Raw genomic sequence first — 16,908 nt, forward strand, 5'->3', positions numbered from 1 at the left:
CTGCAGCCGGGTGCTTCTCACAGTGGCAGGGAACCAAAACTCCATCGGTGACAGAAATGGAGAAAAAAAATCTTGGGAGAAACCAGGCTCAGTCAGGGGGCCAATTCTCCTCTGGCCAGACGAAACCAGCATGACATGGTTTAATTCCAGGCTGCAACAAATGTCAGATTGTGCAGAGGGTTCCCCCAATGTTCAAGACATGGTTACTGCCTTGACTTACAGTGCATTAATTTTTTTACTATTATGTGGATTCCCTGTATGAATCAAAACTATGACCTTGGTGTTGCACCATGCACCAGTTGAACTATACAAACACTTGCATATACAGGTTTACTGTAAATAATAAGTCCTGAAGGAGTAAAAAAGAAAAGTACATCTTCTGAGAGAATAAATTAATCAATATGAGGTTTATAATTTGACCATTTAAAGTAAGATATAATCTGATGAGCCAACTCAAATTAAAGCAACATAATTCTTAAAGCATTTAGTAAATGCAAAAAAAAAAACAATACGGAGGCAGCCATGGCCTAATATTTAGAGAGTCAAGACTTGTAACCCCAAGATTGTGGGTTTGAGTCTCAGGTTCAGAAGGGATTGTAAGTGGGGGGAGTGAATGTTGTCCTTGGTGTGTGTGCACTTGAATGGGTTAAATGCTTGGCCACACATCAGTTCACTTTCATCTTATTCATTGAACTGTTATTTCACCGCCGTGTCTCCCCTTTAAACTGACTTACATAAATAAGGTTAAATTAATTATTTCTTTAAACAATTAATGAATTTTTGTCCTAATTGTTTTCCTTCACAGTGTTTTGGTCTCCTTCATAGACATCTATTTGATGGCTTGTGGCTTTTACGTTATTTACCTCTTGTTATTTAGCAAGCCAAGAATCTGGTTATACTGATGAGGGTTGTTTGGTTTCACAAGCATTTACTCCTATTATTTAAATTTGCTTTCAATTACTGGGAATGTCACAATACATTTAATAAAAAGCAGTGCAAGATTTTCGGTCTCTTTTAGTTCTGGCATGAAGATCCAAAATAAGAGAAATTTTTTTTAACAGTCCAAATCCAGACTCTTTTTGCACTTGCATAACTTTGTTCTTGAATTGAGTTCCTAGTACATGGCTGGCAGCACCAAAGGACCAGAGAGACCAAATATGGACAAATATATAGATGAAATATTGTCAAGGCCTTCTCTCTTTTAAAAATGATTTCCTCTGCCGTCTCACTGTCCTCGCCTTGATAAATGGTGTTTTGACAGGAATCAACTAACCATACTCCACAAACCCCCGTCCCAGTGATTTTTCCCGACCAATTACACTCCCTTTATTCAAACTCCATCCATCCATACACACTTGCGCATCCTCTTCAATTCGCTTCACAGACAGAACTGTAACAAGGATCTAGGGACTTCCAGCAGTTGGTAGATGTATAGGCCTACCCCATCCATTAGCCCAACGCTCTCTGCTACTGTCCCTCTAAATGAGGTGTAGCTTGTCAAGTGTCTCTGACATTTTGAAGACATTAAATCAATTGTAATCACTCAAGGAAAACTAAAGGAGAACATACTAATGCACAGTGGGAGGCATATAAACTTCAGGCATGCTACGGGAGTCTTCCTTGTACAAAAATCAAACTGTGGTCTAGAGTTTCAACAGCTCAGCTTTGCAGAGCAAAATGTTTACCCTTAAATGTTTTTTTTCCTGGAATTATTGCATACTTGTGGAAAAATATCTAGTAATTGCACAGCGAGCTCTGTGCAATTTTCTCCCGCCCAGGTCTATTGCTTGAAATGGTTTGGTCCATCTAGTGGGGTTGTTTTCATGTTGCTGGTATTCTTTGCCACTGAAACCATAACATGTCGAAAAAGCTCAGACCTCCAACCAAGCAAATGAATGCACTCTGGTCAGAATGTTTACTCTATTCTGGAATGCTTCAGCTGGGGACAGGTCCACACCAACTTGATTAGAAGCAAAAAATAATAATTTTATTTTGGTTTTCTTTTCTGCTGCATTCTGTTGACCTCAGAAATCTGTAACACAACACAGAAACATCAGGTTTTAGTTAACTGGTTTTGTTAAGATATTACTGACCTTAGATAGGATTTATAACATGATAAGGTGTCTAAGAACTTTTGAAATAAAATAGCATGTGATGACCCAATACAAGAACTGAACAGAGGATCATGTCTAAATTAGGAGTTGTAAAGAACTTGCTGATCAAAGAATGTGAGATACTTTGTAGACATGTCAACCACAACATGGAGACTGCTAGTGCTAGACGGTATCAGATTATTTGCTCATATTCAAGTCAAAACTCAAATGTAAAAAGTAACTTAAATTTTTTTCAGACCCATTTAAATGCTTAAATGAATCCTACTGATATCTCATCTACCAACAGCAGTTTCACATCTGTGTCACTCACTGTCACTCACCATCACTCACTGTTCCCTGTATAGGGGATGTCATGTAGTTCACTATAAATGGGAAAGGAGTGAATGAAAACAAGGCAAATAGTGTGTGACACAGAGGGCTGTAGAGCCTAATACATTGTGGATGCTCTCTAATCTCTACCTGTCTCTAACTCTCTACAAAGGTTGTACACTTCTTGTTGCAATTATGGGTTGGAATGAGCACACCAGATAATCTCCACTATGGTTTCGGCACCACAATTGGTCCTTCAAAAATCAATATGCTAATGATAACATTTATGAGAAATTGATTTTTTTTTATTTGTTTCACAGTAATTACTATCACTTTTGATCAATTACTGAACATATTCATCCTTGCTGAATAAATGTAATAATTTCTTTCAAATCATCTTACTGACCCAAAACTGTTTAACAGTTCTGTCAAAAGCAGAGACACATTTTCACAGAAAGCCTCTGGACTTTCTCTTTTCACTGACAGCAGAGACTCAAAAACATACACTGTACACATGTAGTGTTTAGATCATGCTAAGCCAGACTGCAAACATTACAGTGTGTCTGTATGACAAAGCAGGATTAACTGCCGCTGTACTGTATTAATCATACTTGCGCAAAAACATACCCACAAATTTAGACATACATAAAAACACACAGCTAATCTCAACTTGATAGCATGTGGTCTGGTCCCCACTGCAGGTTATTCTGCCTGTGAATTGCTTGTCTAGACAGCCAACGCTGTCTGACTGACATGTAAAGTCTGTTGAATTTTTATATGCTACAATCTTAAAAATAAAAGTTCTTTATTTGGCATTAATGGATCCATGAAAAACCTTTAACATCCATGTAAACTTTCGATTGCATAAAAGGTTCTTCCCTGTGCAAAGGGGTTCTTTTAAGACCTTTCTGCAGAAAGGCTCTTTGGGGAAACCCAAAAATGTTTCTTCACATTGCTACAGAAACCTTCACGAGTTTATTTAGGGTATTTAAAAATAGCTGAAAATGTGTACACTTTGATTCTGCTGGTTCAAAGTGCTTGTTATATCAGCCTGGTACCTTGTAAAATCATCTTGATGGTTCTTAAATAGTGTGTGTGTTCTTACTCTCAGAAGTTGTGTAAAGTCATTCATCACATCAAAGCTTTGTAGACCGAGGAAAATACTTTCCAAAAACATGCATCAGAGGGTCAGCGAACCGAGGCTGAGCATAAGACTGCTTTACAGGTGACCCTTAGTTGTTACAAATGGTTTTAGGCTGCCAAAGAGCCTAAAATCAACTGACTATTGCATATGAACACTAATAAAAAAATGAACAATGCAGATTGAGTTGAGAAAATTTGTCGCAAAGAGTGTAACAAACAGGCATTTATCTACCCATAATGTTGCAATTGACTTTGTTTTGTCACAAACTATCTTTTAACTAAACTAATTAGATTAGCCACTAATTTGAGCGATTAACCACTGCTGCTTTGATGGGGGACAAGATATGTGTGTTTGTGTAAAAAAAAAAATATGTGGGTTTATATTGTGTAGGAGTGATTAAAGTAGTGTGTAATTCTGTGCATGCACACATAGTATATGTGGTTGCTTTTTATTTGCTCCTACATCTGTGATCTCCGATGGTTGTCTACCCTACACTAATAATGTGCAGTCATGTTTGTGTACCATGACCACCTCTGACTCACATCTAAAAACCCTTACGCCTTCAGTGTCTTTGAGCTGACGTCCCATAAATGCCCACAATCACACCCTGTTTTAGCCCATTGGCCAACTCCTATATAGGGCCCAACCACAGTGACATCACTGTGGTGACAACCAGTAGCATCTGTATATTTGTGTCTGGGTCTGTGTGTGTTAGAGAGAGAAGAAGATGGTGAAAAGCACCAGTGCATTGGAGATTCTAGATTTGAGGTGTGTGCTTGTAATTGGAAGTCAGGCTTCAGGCTTTGTAATTGTTGTTCCTGTCTGCGATGCTTGAACTGCAGCCAATTAGACAATAAAGAGAAAAGCTGCTGTTTTCTACCAGTCCATGAGTTGGCCTTGTCCATTGACTATTACAACCCCCTCCTCTCTTTCTGTCTGAAGCAATAAGACAGTAAATTGTGCTCCACTTAGATCGCCCTTAGAGAGAATGAAGGCTGTTCCTCAGCCAATCCTCTTAATTACATATGTTTAGACATAAAAAGTCCTGTAAACAAATTTTGATGTGTTGATGATGCACAATATGATGCGATTTAAATTTTTCCTTTCTCTTTGGAGTGTTACAAGCTTTTGGTGCATAAAGAAGATCTGTAAAGTTACAAAGACTAAAGTCTCAAATCCAAAGAGATATTATTTAAGTTAAGACTCGTCCACACCCCTCTAAAACAGCTATGCAATCACAACGCACTGGATAGCTGGCCAATCAGAACACATCTTGCTTTTCAGACCGATGAGCCTTCAGAAGGAGGGGCATAGAGGAGAAACCATGTTTTTTTTTTTCCTAATAAACCACACAAACACACTTCATTACACCAAATATTGTTTTTAGAAACATCCATCCAGTCAAGTTCTCCTTGGGCTATTCATGAGTATGAACGAATCTTTCGTTTGGATCGGATCTTTTTAAATAAATCTGTTGATCAAAATCACATACCAGTCTTCATGATTCGTTCACACATCGGACTGACACAGTCCTGAAGTTCAAATTACTTAGTCAACGAGAAATTTTGGTGTGTTCACATATAGAAATCCTTAAATAGCCTATTTTTAAACATTTTACTTGCTCATGAAATTATGAAAATAAACGAAGTGTAAGCTATATTACCCACACTGAAGTGGAAAAACATAAATCATATAGGTAATATTGCAGGCAACACTTCTTCGATCTTGATGTGTTTTACTTGATTGGTGAATGAAATGACCATCCCTGCCTGTAATTTAGGGTTTCTCAAAATAAATTTAGTCACACTAGGTTTCAATGTTAAGTTTACTATTTTTTAACTCACAGCAAATTCTGAGGCACTCGCGTGAGAACGCCACGAAGGTGATCTTCCTCATCACTGACGGGTACTCAAACGGCGGAGACCCGCGGCCGGTGGCAGCGGCGCTGAGGGAGAGAGGTGTGGAGATTTTCACGCTGGGCATCTGGCAGGGAAACATCCGCGAGCTACACGACATGGCCTCGCACCCCAGGGATCAGCACTGCTACCTAGTGCACAACTTTGCTGAGTTTGAAGCACTTGCTCGACGCGCCCTTCACGAAGGTGAGAATTCAGAGTAGAGCTTTAGTCTTTGTCAAACTAATTCTGGGTTATCCTATTTCATGATTCACATTATTGACATTTCCCTCTTGGTTCATAGTTAGTCCCTCCTGAGTAGACCAATTTCAAATCAAAGCTTTATTAAAATTTAGTATGGTAACAGCATAACAAACTTTATTTTGATGTCAGTGGTAACTAATACCAAGCTCTTTTACTGTAATAATTGCAGTTGCATGCTGTGATATTTTAACAGAAACTGTGGTTACCATGGTGAATGTTTGTAAAGGGATATCAAAGGCCAATCCAGCTCATTTGTCCTGAGCCTGAAAAATATGAGCCCCCTGTTAATCACAGTGTAGAAGAAAACTGGTACCAAAAATATTTCAGTGTTATTATTTCCTTTGGCTCTCTGGCTACAGCAGATTCTTCTTATCTGAGGTCTGAACTCAATCAGCTACATGAACTCAAAAGACCCCATTCTTCATGATGACATCACCAACCTACACTAAACCCAGAGAGATATAAAACAAAGAAACCCTCTGGATAGCAACAGATCAGTTATTGGCTATGGGCAAAGGTTAAAGCTGTGGCATCGTTTGCTCTCACCTCCCGCTGTGATATCATGTCTGTCATATCCTTTGTCCAAGATAGTGCAGACTCCTTCAGCTTGTGTAATCTGTCTGTGTATGCCAACATCTGGAGCCATGCATTTGTTTGTATTTAGGCAGACAAAATGGTCTTGCCAAAAGTGAAGGTTTTTATAGTTAGTTATGCATAAGACGCCAATATCGAAACACACACATGCTCATTTTTCCAGAACCGCTTGGAGTTCAGTTAGACAGGTAGGAATAGATTAATTATGAAGGCAAAATGATTGTCGTTTGCATCAGAGAAAAGTGCAGAATCTGATATTCATTGCCATTTTCTCTTCCAGATCTTCCAGCTGGAAGTTATATTCAGGAGGACCTGGCCCAGTGTTCTTCGTTGTGCGAAGAGGGAAAGGACTGTTGCGACATGATGGCCAGCTGTAAATGCGGTACACGCACAGGACAGTACGACTGTGTGTGTGAGAAAGGATACTATGGAAAAGGACTTCAGCATGAGTGCACAGGTAAGGGTCAGGGTCTGTATGCAAAGTTTGGATTTTCCATTTCAGTTCAAAAGCTTTGAAGAAATGGATGGAGTTCCTAGAGACAGGTCCAGTGTATTACTCAAGTAATTTGCTCGGGGATGTTTGAGGCTGACATGTGAATTGAAAGCCAATTCCTCTCTTGAAATGAAGTAAAAGAAACACTTCCATCAAATATCCATAGTGACAGAGAAAACAGCATACAAATAGATGGGACATTGAAGCGTGATGCCAAAGTGGTGCTTTAGCTCTCATTTTGCTTTTATAACAAACTCATAAACATGATTTATAACATTCACAATCATCTCTTTTTGCACTGCAGAATATTATACATACATATACTGTCAACACTTTTTTGCAGTTTACTTAACTTAATTTTTGTCCACCTCATAAAACTGCTTGAAAAAAGCAATGCTTCATTAGAATTAAAATCTATTTGTGTTTACGTTCTGGAATTGGAGTCCTATTAAAGCAATCTTTCATGCCGTGTTTAAAATGAGCTCATATTGAGACAGTTCTGAAATAATCAGACTGACTAATTAAACTGAGAAATGAGGTGGTAGGAATATGTTAGATGTTCAAACACGGTGTGAACTGTAGAGTTCATAAGAGCTAACCTCCGACAGATGTTGTTATTGCTTACTTGCTGTCACACTTTGTGGCTTTGTAGCAATAGTTCTTTCTTTTTCTAAGCAGAGACACTTAATCATGAGAAGTCATGTGTAAATGCCTTGAAGTCTATTATAAATCTTATTTGTAAGTCTTTGTATTAAACAGACATAACTCAGGAAATGAATGTGGTATTTTGAGAAATAGATATGGAATAGTGAAAACTTTTACTCACAAATGTCTTGACTTAAAAGAGTTTTAACTCCAAGGGCCCTATTATACACCCGGTGCAATGCAATGCAAGGCATTTTCCCATCCAGCGCCATGTCATTTAATTAGCAAATGCATTTTCGCTCATTTTTGCGCCCGTGGGCATGCTGGTCTAAAGAAGAGGTGTGTTCAGGTGCATTGCTGGCGCAATGCTATTTTAAGGAGCTGAAAATAGACTGCGCCATAGACCAACTCAAACCTGGTCTAAAGTCTGGTGCAATGTTTTTTCTTTATTATTTAAAGAGTGTACTGTACACACTGCTTATTAAACACAGGGACGCACAACAGCACAAAAACATGCCAAATATAAAAAATTTAAGGATTGCAATGCATACGATGTTACGGCCAAAAAACACCCATTACTCAATTACTCAAGAGAATAGGGACAGCCAGTTTAGACCATGCGCCCAGGCGCGTTAACTGTTTTTCCATTGTTAAAATAGCAAAAGTGGATTTGGACACGCCCTGAGTGCACCTGCGCCGTACGCTTTACACTTTGCGTTTAGATCGTTAAAATAGGGCCCTAAATGGTTAGATTTTTTTCTAAAGCTATCAGCTTAAGCAACCCATCTGACCACAAATGTTGTCAATGTTGCAATGTTAATAATACATAAAAAAAAAGAAGCCAAATCTTTAATCTGAGGCACTGAGGAACTGGGGCAAGATTAAAGAAACATTCTTAGTAATAAAATTCTTCTTAACTACTGTTTTCTTATTATATTCTTGCTTAATAAAAAAGAATGTTCTTAAGACAAAACTTAAGATGAATTTAAATTCTTGAAAAGGATCTTCTTAAAAATCTAATTTAGGACAATCTCCAACTTTTCTGGCTGTAAATTTCCAAAGGTAAGTTGTTTTATTAGAACAAATGTTAACCATATAATTATAGCATAATTGTCAACAATATTCAGCACATTTGAGAGCGCTAATACACAGGACATGTTCACTCTAAAGAGAGGGCAAAAAGCAGAAGTGCAAATTAATGGAATAGACCAGTCTTATCTATATAGAATGCTATATGACTGTTTAAAATACACAGCAAATAAAAAAAACAAGACACTGAATCTCATCTAGCCAGTCACAATGGAAAGAGTGTGCATGCTTATTATGATTATTACTGTAATCTTAAGGCAGTGCAAAAACATGGCCTTTATAGTGTTTTTCATTGAGTTCATCTGCGAATCTTTGGTAAGAACCTCCATTACAGTCAGGTACCAAAAGCCTTTCTTCTTATAAGAATAAGAAATATGTTCTTTAGAAAATATTTGAGAACTTTTTGAGAATCTTTCAAAAATCGCTGTGGCTGTAAGTAGTTGGCATGATCGACATGATGCATAATAGCCATAATTTACAAGTCAGTGTCTGATTTGGAGTAAGTTACAGTTTGAAAAGGCAGAAGAGACTGAGCAGATTTTGTTATCTGTTTTATTGTGTTTCAACAGTGTCCTGTTTATTTTGGTTGTGATAATGAAGGCCATGAACTCAATTGCGAATTGCAATCAGATGTCGTCAGGGCAATAGCATTCCTCACAAAGAATTTCTGTCTAACTGTAAATTAGCAGCAGAATGCTGTAATTAATGACAGAATACAAACTCATAGCAAGCCAGAGGCAGTTGGCTCACTCTTTGGAGGCTCCCAGAAAAGCAAAATAAAGGCAAGGGTTTCTTGTGTCGGATCTGGGGACTGTTTTAATAATAATAATGCAATAAATCACATAAAAGCAAAAGGACAAAAAAGCTGACACTGGTAGGGTAATGCTTTTCAGTCATAGATAATAGCAGTATTTTTCAAGACGTGTTGTTTTGCTTCTGTGCACAGGAAAGTTATAGCTTGGATAAAGTTTGTTCCCATAGGTCAAGTTTTAATCTTTTGTTGATCTGTAGAGATTTTAAAAAGAAAGTTGCCCTGAGTTTCATTGGAATTTATTGAGAGCCTGCTAATGTGCATTTTCCTTATGTCTAAACAGTGTTTAATAACAAGACTAAAGGCCATTTAATCTAAACTAACCTCTTGTCATTATTTCTTGAAAGTAAAACATGGATGAACGAGTACTGAGAAAAGAGGAATGTCAGCATTTGTGAAGATCTTTGTTGGATTTTGTTTGTCTATAGCATCCCAGTGGTGCTATAATGACCTGACATTTTATCTAGTGTCACATTCTGGGTTAACCTAACTAGTTTAATACATCACCATAGATGCAGACACAATAATACATCTCAGCTGGTGTGCGACAGGGACCGGTTGTCAGATGTCAGAGGTCAAGGATAGTTGAGGAAGAGACACTGTTTTATTTCCTCAAATTGGGGCTCGTAAATATTTACCTTCTGCAGAACGCCTCAGATTCCACATGTGAGCCCCTAGACAAACATAATTCTATCCATGAAAGAAAAAAAATACAGAAAAGAAGGAATCTGGGAAATGTTGGCTAGGTATTGAGTGAGGAAATGTTGCAATCATGTTTTTTTGTGTTTGACCTCCTTCTGCTCCCTCTGTGTCTGTCTCTTTCCCCCTCCTTTTCACCCCCCTGCAACCCTGTGACCAAAAACACCCCCATATGGTCTCTAGGAGTCAATAAAAATGTACTCTCGCTTCATTTAGTTCCTGTAAAGCAGTTCCTTTTTTGTCTATGCAAATGTATGCACATAATTGTGTATGCTTTTGTGTATGTGTGTCTTGCTTGCAATAACATGCATTTGGTTTTAAACAAAAGAGACGCATCAGTAGATATCATATATTAGATGGGAATATTGAAGGGCCACAGTGAGAGTGAAGATGTTCATCAGACATAGTGACAAACAGGCTTCCAGTAATCTAATACCTCTCCATCTGAAACCGAATATGTCTCCACTCTCCAACTCTTGATTCTATTTCCCAACCACAATCCAGTAACAGTTGTGCTGCTTAATAGTTTTGTGGAAACTAGATTTTTTTAGGACCCTTTAGTGAATAGAAAATGTTCAAAAGAACAGTATTTATTTGAAATATACCTTTTTTGTACATCTCTTATAAAAGTCTTTACTGTCACTTTTGATCAATTTAATGCATCCTTACTGAATAAAAGTATTAATGCTAGTGTATATGTTCAAAAAAGTAATGATTTAGTTGTAAGCACATCCTTTCAAAATATTGCACAAGTAAATGGATTGTGCATAGATATTCTGCTCCGTTTCATCCCTCCTTTGTAAAACTTTTCAATTGGTTTAAAGTGCTAATGTGACCATTAAGCTGTGGTGCTTATGATGCAGGTTGAAGTCTAGTCTGCCTTGTGTAATCTTACTACTTCTTCCTCTTTTTTGATCCTCCACATTGTATCTCCTCCTTTCTTTCCTCTCCATTTGTAGGCTATCTCTGAGGCCATCCTTAAAAATATTTTGGTTTACAGTAACAGTAATTAAAAAAAAAAAAAAAAGGGTCGGTAGGTCGGTCTATATTTTTTTTTTCAAGTTTCAATGTAAAAAAAAAAGTAAATTTTTGTGATGGTGATGACGTCGGTATGAATTTAAACAAATTAGCATATCGTGACGTCACTGACTGGGTCTTCAACCCGCACCTTCGGTCGCATCATTGCAAACCTCATTTTGATGCAGGCTATATAGACCACAAACAAATTTAAATCTTTGTCAAAAACATGTTTATTGCATGAATTTCAGGTGAGAAGAAAAAAAATGAGGTACTGTTATACTGTTTTACTTGCATCCACCGCTACGTATCAGTGCAACCTACAAATGAGAGACCGTTTACTTGGCTTTCTTGGGTTGTCACTTTTGTGAAAAAAAATCAATGTTTGATTTGAGTGACGAGTGTTCATTGAATCGATTGTAAAATGGATCTTGCATGTCTAAAGTTTTATACGGCAAATAACACCAAATATAGGTAAATCCACGGACAACAGGCAGGACGAATGTAAAGATTCAATATATTGGTAAATACCAATATTTCTGATGATTTATTGGCGTGAAGTTACGTGCACAATGACAAACAGGAGTGCAACATTCTCGAAAAACAATAAGCAGAGTGGACTGCCATAATGCAAAACATTTACTGCAGGCTTCAACATGGCTGTGTTTACGATTAAATTTCAACAACAACAAAAAATCGTATAGGCGATTTTCTTGGGCTGTAAAAAAAATCTTTTTTTTTCGAATATTCGTCGAATTTTAAATACAAATCCACATTCGAATGCGCATTCGAATTTTAGGTGTGCATTAAGGAAGCTGCCTTATGAGTCCCGGTACTTCACAGTCCGTGTTTCATTCCATCTCGCCGCGCGCAGTATCTGCTGTCTCATCTTTCACCTCGTGTACGCGCACCGTCCGAAGTATAGGCCTACGAGATGCGATGACGATGTATGTGCCATTGCATTATAAGGTTATGTTAGCCTATCCAGTTGAAGCCACTTAAAAAAAAAAAAAAAAAAAAAAAAAAAAAGAGAACATCAATGTTGAGAAGACATGTTTACATCAAAACTGAAACCAAGCAGTTCACACAGAACGCATATTTCCGTTGGACTCGCGTCTCGCACAAGAGAGCCGCATGTTTAGAAAGACACGTAAAATTAATGTATTAATTTAATTTTCTAAAATATCTCGAGACTTTATGTTGGGTTTTTGTTCCCCATCCCACTGCATCTCATGTTTTTAAATGAAAAAATGTATCCTGTGTGACTGGTTTTCCGCCCTTTTTATTTATTTAACAATGCATGCATACATGATGCTGTTTTGTTTATAGTTCTTTAAGCAACTTAATTAATAATAATTGGTTCATAAACATTATTTTAAATATTATGATTTTTCACAGTCATGTAGCTATTCTAATGCTTTGAATAAACATGCAGTAATATTTTGCTCGATGCGCTATTTAGAGGCCTCAGAAGAGAAGCAAAAAGATTTTCTTCACGCTAACTGAAATTATGCATTTTAAATTCAAATTCGAATACAATCATATTTAAGTAAAAAATTCGAATTTAATTTTTCAGCTATTTTGACAGCCCTAGGCGATTCAAACAATCTGGAACAAGGTTTTAGGCTGATGATACATGGAGAAACTTTCTGAGCAATGTTTCTTGGGCACTTTCCACTTAAGAAAGGGTAACAAAATTCTATATGGATACTTTAGATCAGTCGTCAGCCCTGGGTCTCACCTGATTGTTCACCTGAACATTAGCCAAAGTTGCCCTGTGTATCATCAGCCTTAGTGTAGTTTCGTCATTCCAAGTACTCTGTGTTCTATGAAGTGTGAAACTAATGACTTTGTGTTCTTGAGTGTTTGTTCCTTAGGTTTATAAAGTATATTATATTTGTTACAGTATATTGGTTATCTGGTTATATGATGTTTTGCTTATATTAGTAACGCTTGCCCATGTAAAACTCACTGCCATGATGCTAGCATAGCAGACCTTGATGAAACTGTCCATCATACATGTCCATAGCACAGACGGTTTGGTACAAGTTATGTACCAAAGTTGAATATTAAGATATAGGGGATTGTTCAAGTCAAATTTGATTACTGTATGAAAAATTATATTTGCTTTTAGACTTAACACCAGCAAGACCATTAGGACAAGTCTAATGTGATTATGAAAATTACTGTCTGTACTTTACTGTACATGCAAGATTAGTCTTCTAATGTGTTTATAATGGTGGTACTCAAAAAAAAAAAGAAAAGAAAATCATTCGAACTCAGCTACTTTGAATTTCTTTTCCCAGATAAAGGCGGATGGTTGCTCAACTCCTAGTGTGCTCTGCTCCAGGGTGTGTTGGCCAAAAAGAGTAGATGCCTCTGGATCTCAAGGGACATAAAGGTTCAGAGTCAACTGGGTCCACCAAAAGTTTTTTAAACTAGATCAGATTAAAGTGAAGATTTTAGTTCCAGGAAGACTGGCATGTGAAGGTTTCTAAATGAGATCACTTGGTTATTGTGACATTGCTATTGTTATGCTGACCTCGTATCCATTTTTCACTTTTAAGTGGCAGTGAGTAATAGTTAAATATTGGAAGTGACTGCCAGTCTGAGGTCAGTGGATGCTATGTGGAACAGCTTAATGCCTCAGTGACGAATTAAGAATTCCTCAGACTGCCACTGTGTGGTAAACTGTGTTGATTAATGCTTTTGGAAAAAGGAGGCAGGTTTATAGGTTGTAGAACTGTGATCTTGTAAAGTTACTGTTACTTTGGGCCATAAATAGACACTAGTGCACACAAGAGGTGTGTGCATGACAGTAAATTTGCTTGTTAGGAATCGTGTGTGTGTGTGTGTGTGTGTGTGTGTGTGTGTGTGCGGGTTGACTGTAAACTGGCAGCAATTAGGGCCGCCAGCAGGTGGGGGTGACAAATGGGATCTTGTGGCTGAACCTTACGAACCTAGCAAGTGTTTTTCCCCAAACTTTCTTTCTTTCTTTCTCCTTTTCCCTTGCAAATTATAGAGTAGCTCACTGTGTCATGTGTATCCAGTTATAAAAACTGATTTACAATATGTGTCATGTAAAATGGTTATGCTGGCCGAGCAGTCCTATTTAACTGCTCTGATTCCATTCTTGAGAATGACCTACGAGTGTCACACCGGATTGGGATGCTGTAATGGTTATTCTGACCCCCCTTCTCCTTCAATGTCATTAAAAATCCCATTGGAAATGTTTATGATTGCTCTTGCTCTGGCTTTAAAGGCTTACTATGAAAGAACAACCCTATTTCTTCACTCTGTATGTCCTGTTACATTGTTTTCTGTCAGCTTCACTCTGGTTTTTCCTCCTCCTCTTTCCTAACATCTGTCATTTCATTATTTCCTATCTTTTTCATATCAGTTACCTTTAGTGTGAATTTATCAGTTGTGCTTACAGGTTGAGTGTAAGTGTTGCATCCTGTCCCCCTTCATGTCTGTCCATCAGAGCATGTGCTTTTAAAAGCCTCCCCTCTGAACTTTCTGTTAAGACTGGGAATCTTGGTAAAGACTGGGAATCTGTTTAAGATTGTGGGTTCGAGTCTCAGGTCCGGCAGGAATTGTTGCTATTATATTTGGGATTTGGAATGATAGAGTGTATAAATTATGATAGAAGTTTCATTTTTGTGTCATTGAAAGTTGGCAAAAGAGTTTAGACATTTAGGCCAAGTTTCATAGACCGGGCTTAGCCTAAGCCAGGATTAGGCCATAGTTCAATTGGGACATTTAAGTAATTTTTATAAACATGCCTTGGAAAAAATCATTACTGGTGTGCATCTTAAGACAACACAAAGGCACTGACATGTTTAAATATCAGTCAGTGCAAGTTTCTTTCAGTTGAAACCATTCAGATGAATATTTTAGTAGGCTTAAGGCTTGTCTGTGAAATCGGGGGCTTGAGTTTTAAAATGGATCATCAAAGAACACGATTTATATTCCTTTCCTAGAATCCAGATCTGAACAGCAAAATAAACAGGATTCTCACAATGACACAAAGCATAACAATTGCATTTGAGGTTGACCTCATGTTGAAAACCCAGAACCAAGGGGAAAGGATGAAATCCATATAAACATGCAGAGTGACATTTTTGTGGCTGAAAACAGGAGAACGGTAGCATGAATGGTGATCTCATTTAGAAAGGTTTTTTACAATAGTTTAAAATGTGCATCTTTTACATCCTGTGGTTTGCAGATGTGGATTACTGTTTATTACCAAAATCGTCTGTAATACGTACACAATCAGGTTAAGATACACTCATTTCCTCTAATATTTTTAAAAGCTGTAGTAAGCATTTGTAAATTCTGTATTGCTTTTGCATCTAAATTGCATCTACAAACAGTTATCCCATAGTGATAAAACTGATGAAACTTTAGTTGGTCATATCTGTATGTGATGTGCACCTCTTTCGCAAGCACTTATCCACTACACAACCTTAAACTAAGACACCAAGAAACACAAAAATTCAGCATTTCACCTTTGTGCTAGCTTCCTAATGTTTCCTAATCTAGCTTTTCTAATAAACCTGGCATTGTACATTGTATTGTGGTTATGTCTCTCTATTTTTGTGCGAGACATCTGTTTCATTAGCTGCTGTTGGGAAATAACAAGAAAAATAACAAAGTGCAGTAAATTGTAAAACTGTTTGCACTACAAAACAGTGTGCTCCTAATTAAGATTACATTTTAAAAATATGGTACAACACACCAGTCTGCAATATCAAGCAGCAAAACAAGCTGTTTTGTACAACTAAAATTAGCTGGAAGCGATTGACTCCCGAAGCCAGTCCCATAAGATTTACAAATTGGCCACTCTTTTCCACTCTCACAGGAAAAATAAAGTGGACTGTAAGTCATTTTAGATAAAAGCCAAATGGATTCATGTAATTAAATTATGTTTTAGTAACAAGATTCGGGAGAAGCGAGTCAGATACTTAGCCTAATCAACACCGGTGGACCACAATCAAGTAATCAACACCATAGTATAATTATTGCTGACTTACCTCTATTCATTGACGGTTTATCAGCATCCCTCCTCCACCCCATCTCCTCACTTCGAGTTCACTTTATAAATAGACGGGGAAGAGGGGGTACTCTAGGTTCAGGCCATTCCCGAGCTCGGAGCCCTTCCCCGGACAGCACGCCAAATACGCATACCATACCTCAGCTAATTATATGTAAGCGTGAACTCGGGAAATGAAATGTGTACCGTAAATACTAGTATGACATTCTCTAATGTCTATTTAAAAGTTCTTCAAAATAAAATATTCCAAAGTCAACATCTAACATAAGAACAGTAGCATTTGTTTAATGGTGAATGTGTCGCTCTGTTGTATATCAGGTTCTGTCAGGATAAGCTAGTCTTTGATAACCATTCTTAAAATGAGAACTTAGAAGTCCAGTATTGGTGTTAATTTAGATTGCTGTTTGCCGGCTGCATCTCTCATAACTTTGAGTCAAAGAGTTCAAACTGTCATCCTCCTGGAAACCCACAATAAAGAAAGAGAGAAAGAGGAATAAAATGGCTTCAACCCAACAGACAAAAACTTACAGTCCAAAGGATATGAGTAAGAAGCGAGAGTAAACTAGGGAGGGGAATGAGGAGTGTATTAAATGTGACAAAATACAGCATAGGTTAGCTATTTAAGCATAATGTCTGTGAACACTTTCATTAAACCAGGTCAGTGCAAAATGTCTGGTAGAATGTATTCGCAAGCAATTCAACTTTCCAATGAAGATGTTTCACCACCCATCTCAATGACTTCATCATCTGTTTGATGCTGGGGAATTCCAGCCATCAG

General features: G+C 37.5%; 1 protein-coding gene across 2 annotated transcripts in view; it reads left to right on the plus strand.

Annotated features, from left to right (window-relative positions):
* Positions 1-16,908, plus strand: part of LOC132103686 (sushi, von Willebrand factor type A, EGF and pentraxin domain-containing protein 1-like) — a 61,285-nt gene that overhangs the window by 6,135 nt on the left and 38,242 nt on the right. For both annotated transcript variants that reach the window (XM_059508784.1, XM_059508790.1), the window contains exons 2-3: positions 5,414-5,669; positions 6,601-6,777. In XM_059508784.1, the coding sequence (XP_059364767.1) occupies positions 5,414-5,669; positions 6,601-6,777 (433 nt within the window). The remainder of the gene's footprint in view (positions 1-5,413; positions 5,670-6,600; positions 6,778-16,908) is intronic.

The sequence above is a fragment of the Carassius carassius genome, chromosome 2, assembly GCF_963082965.1.
Source record: "Carassius carassius chromosome 2, fCarCar2.1, whole genome shotgun sequence".
NCBI classification, from domain to species: Eukaryota; Metazoa; Chordata; class Actinopteri; order Cypriniformes; family Cyprinidae; genus Carassius; species Carassius carassius.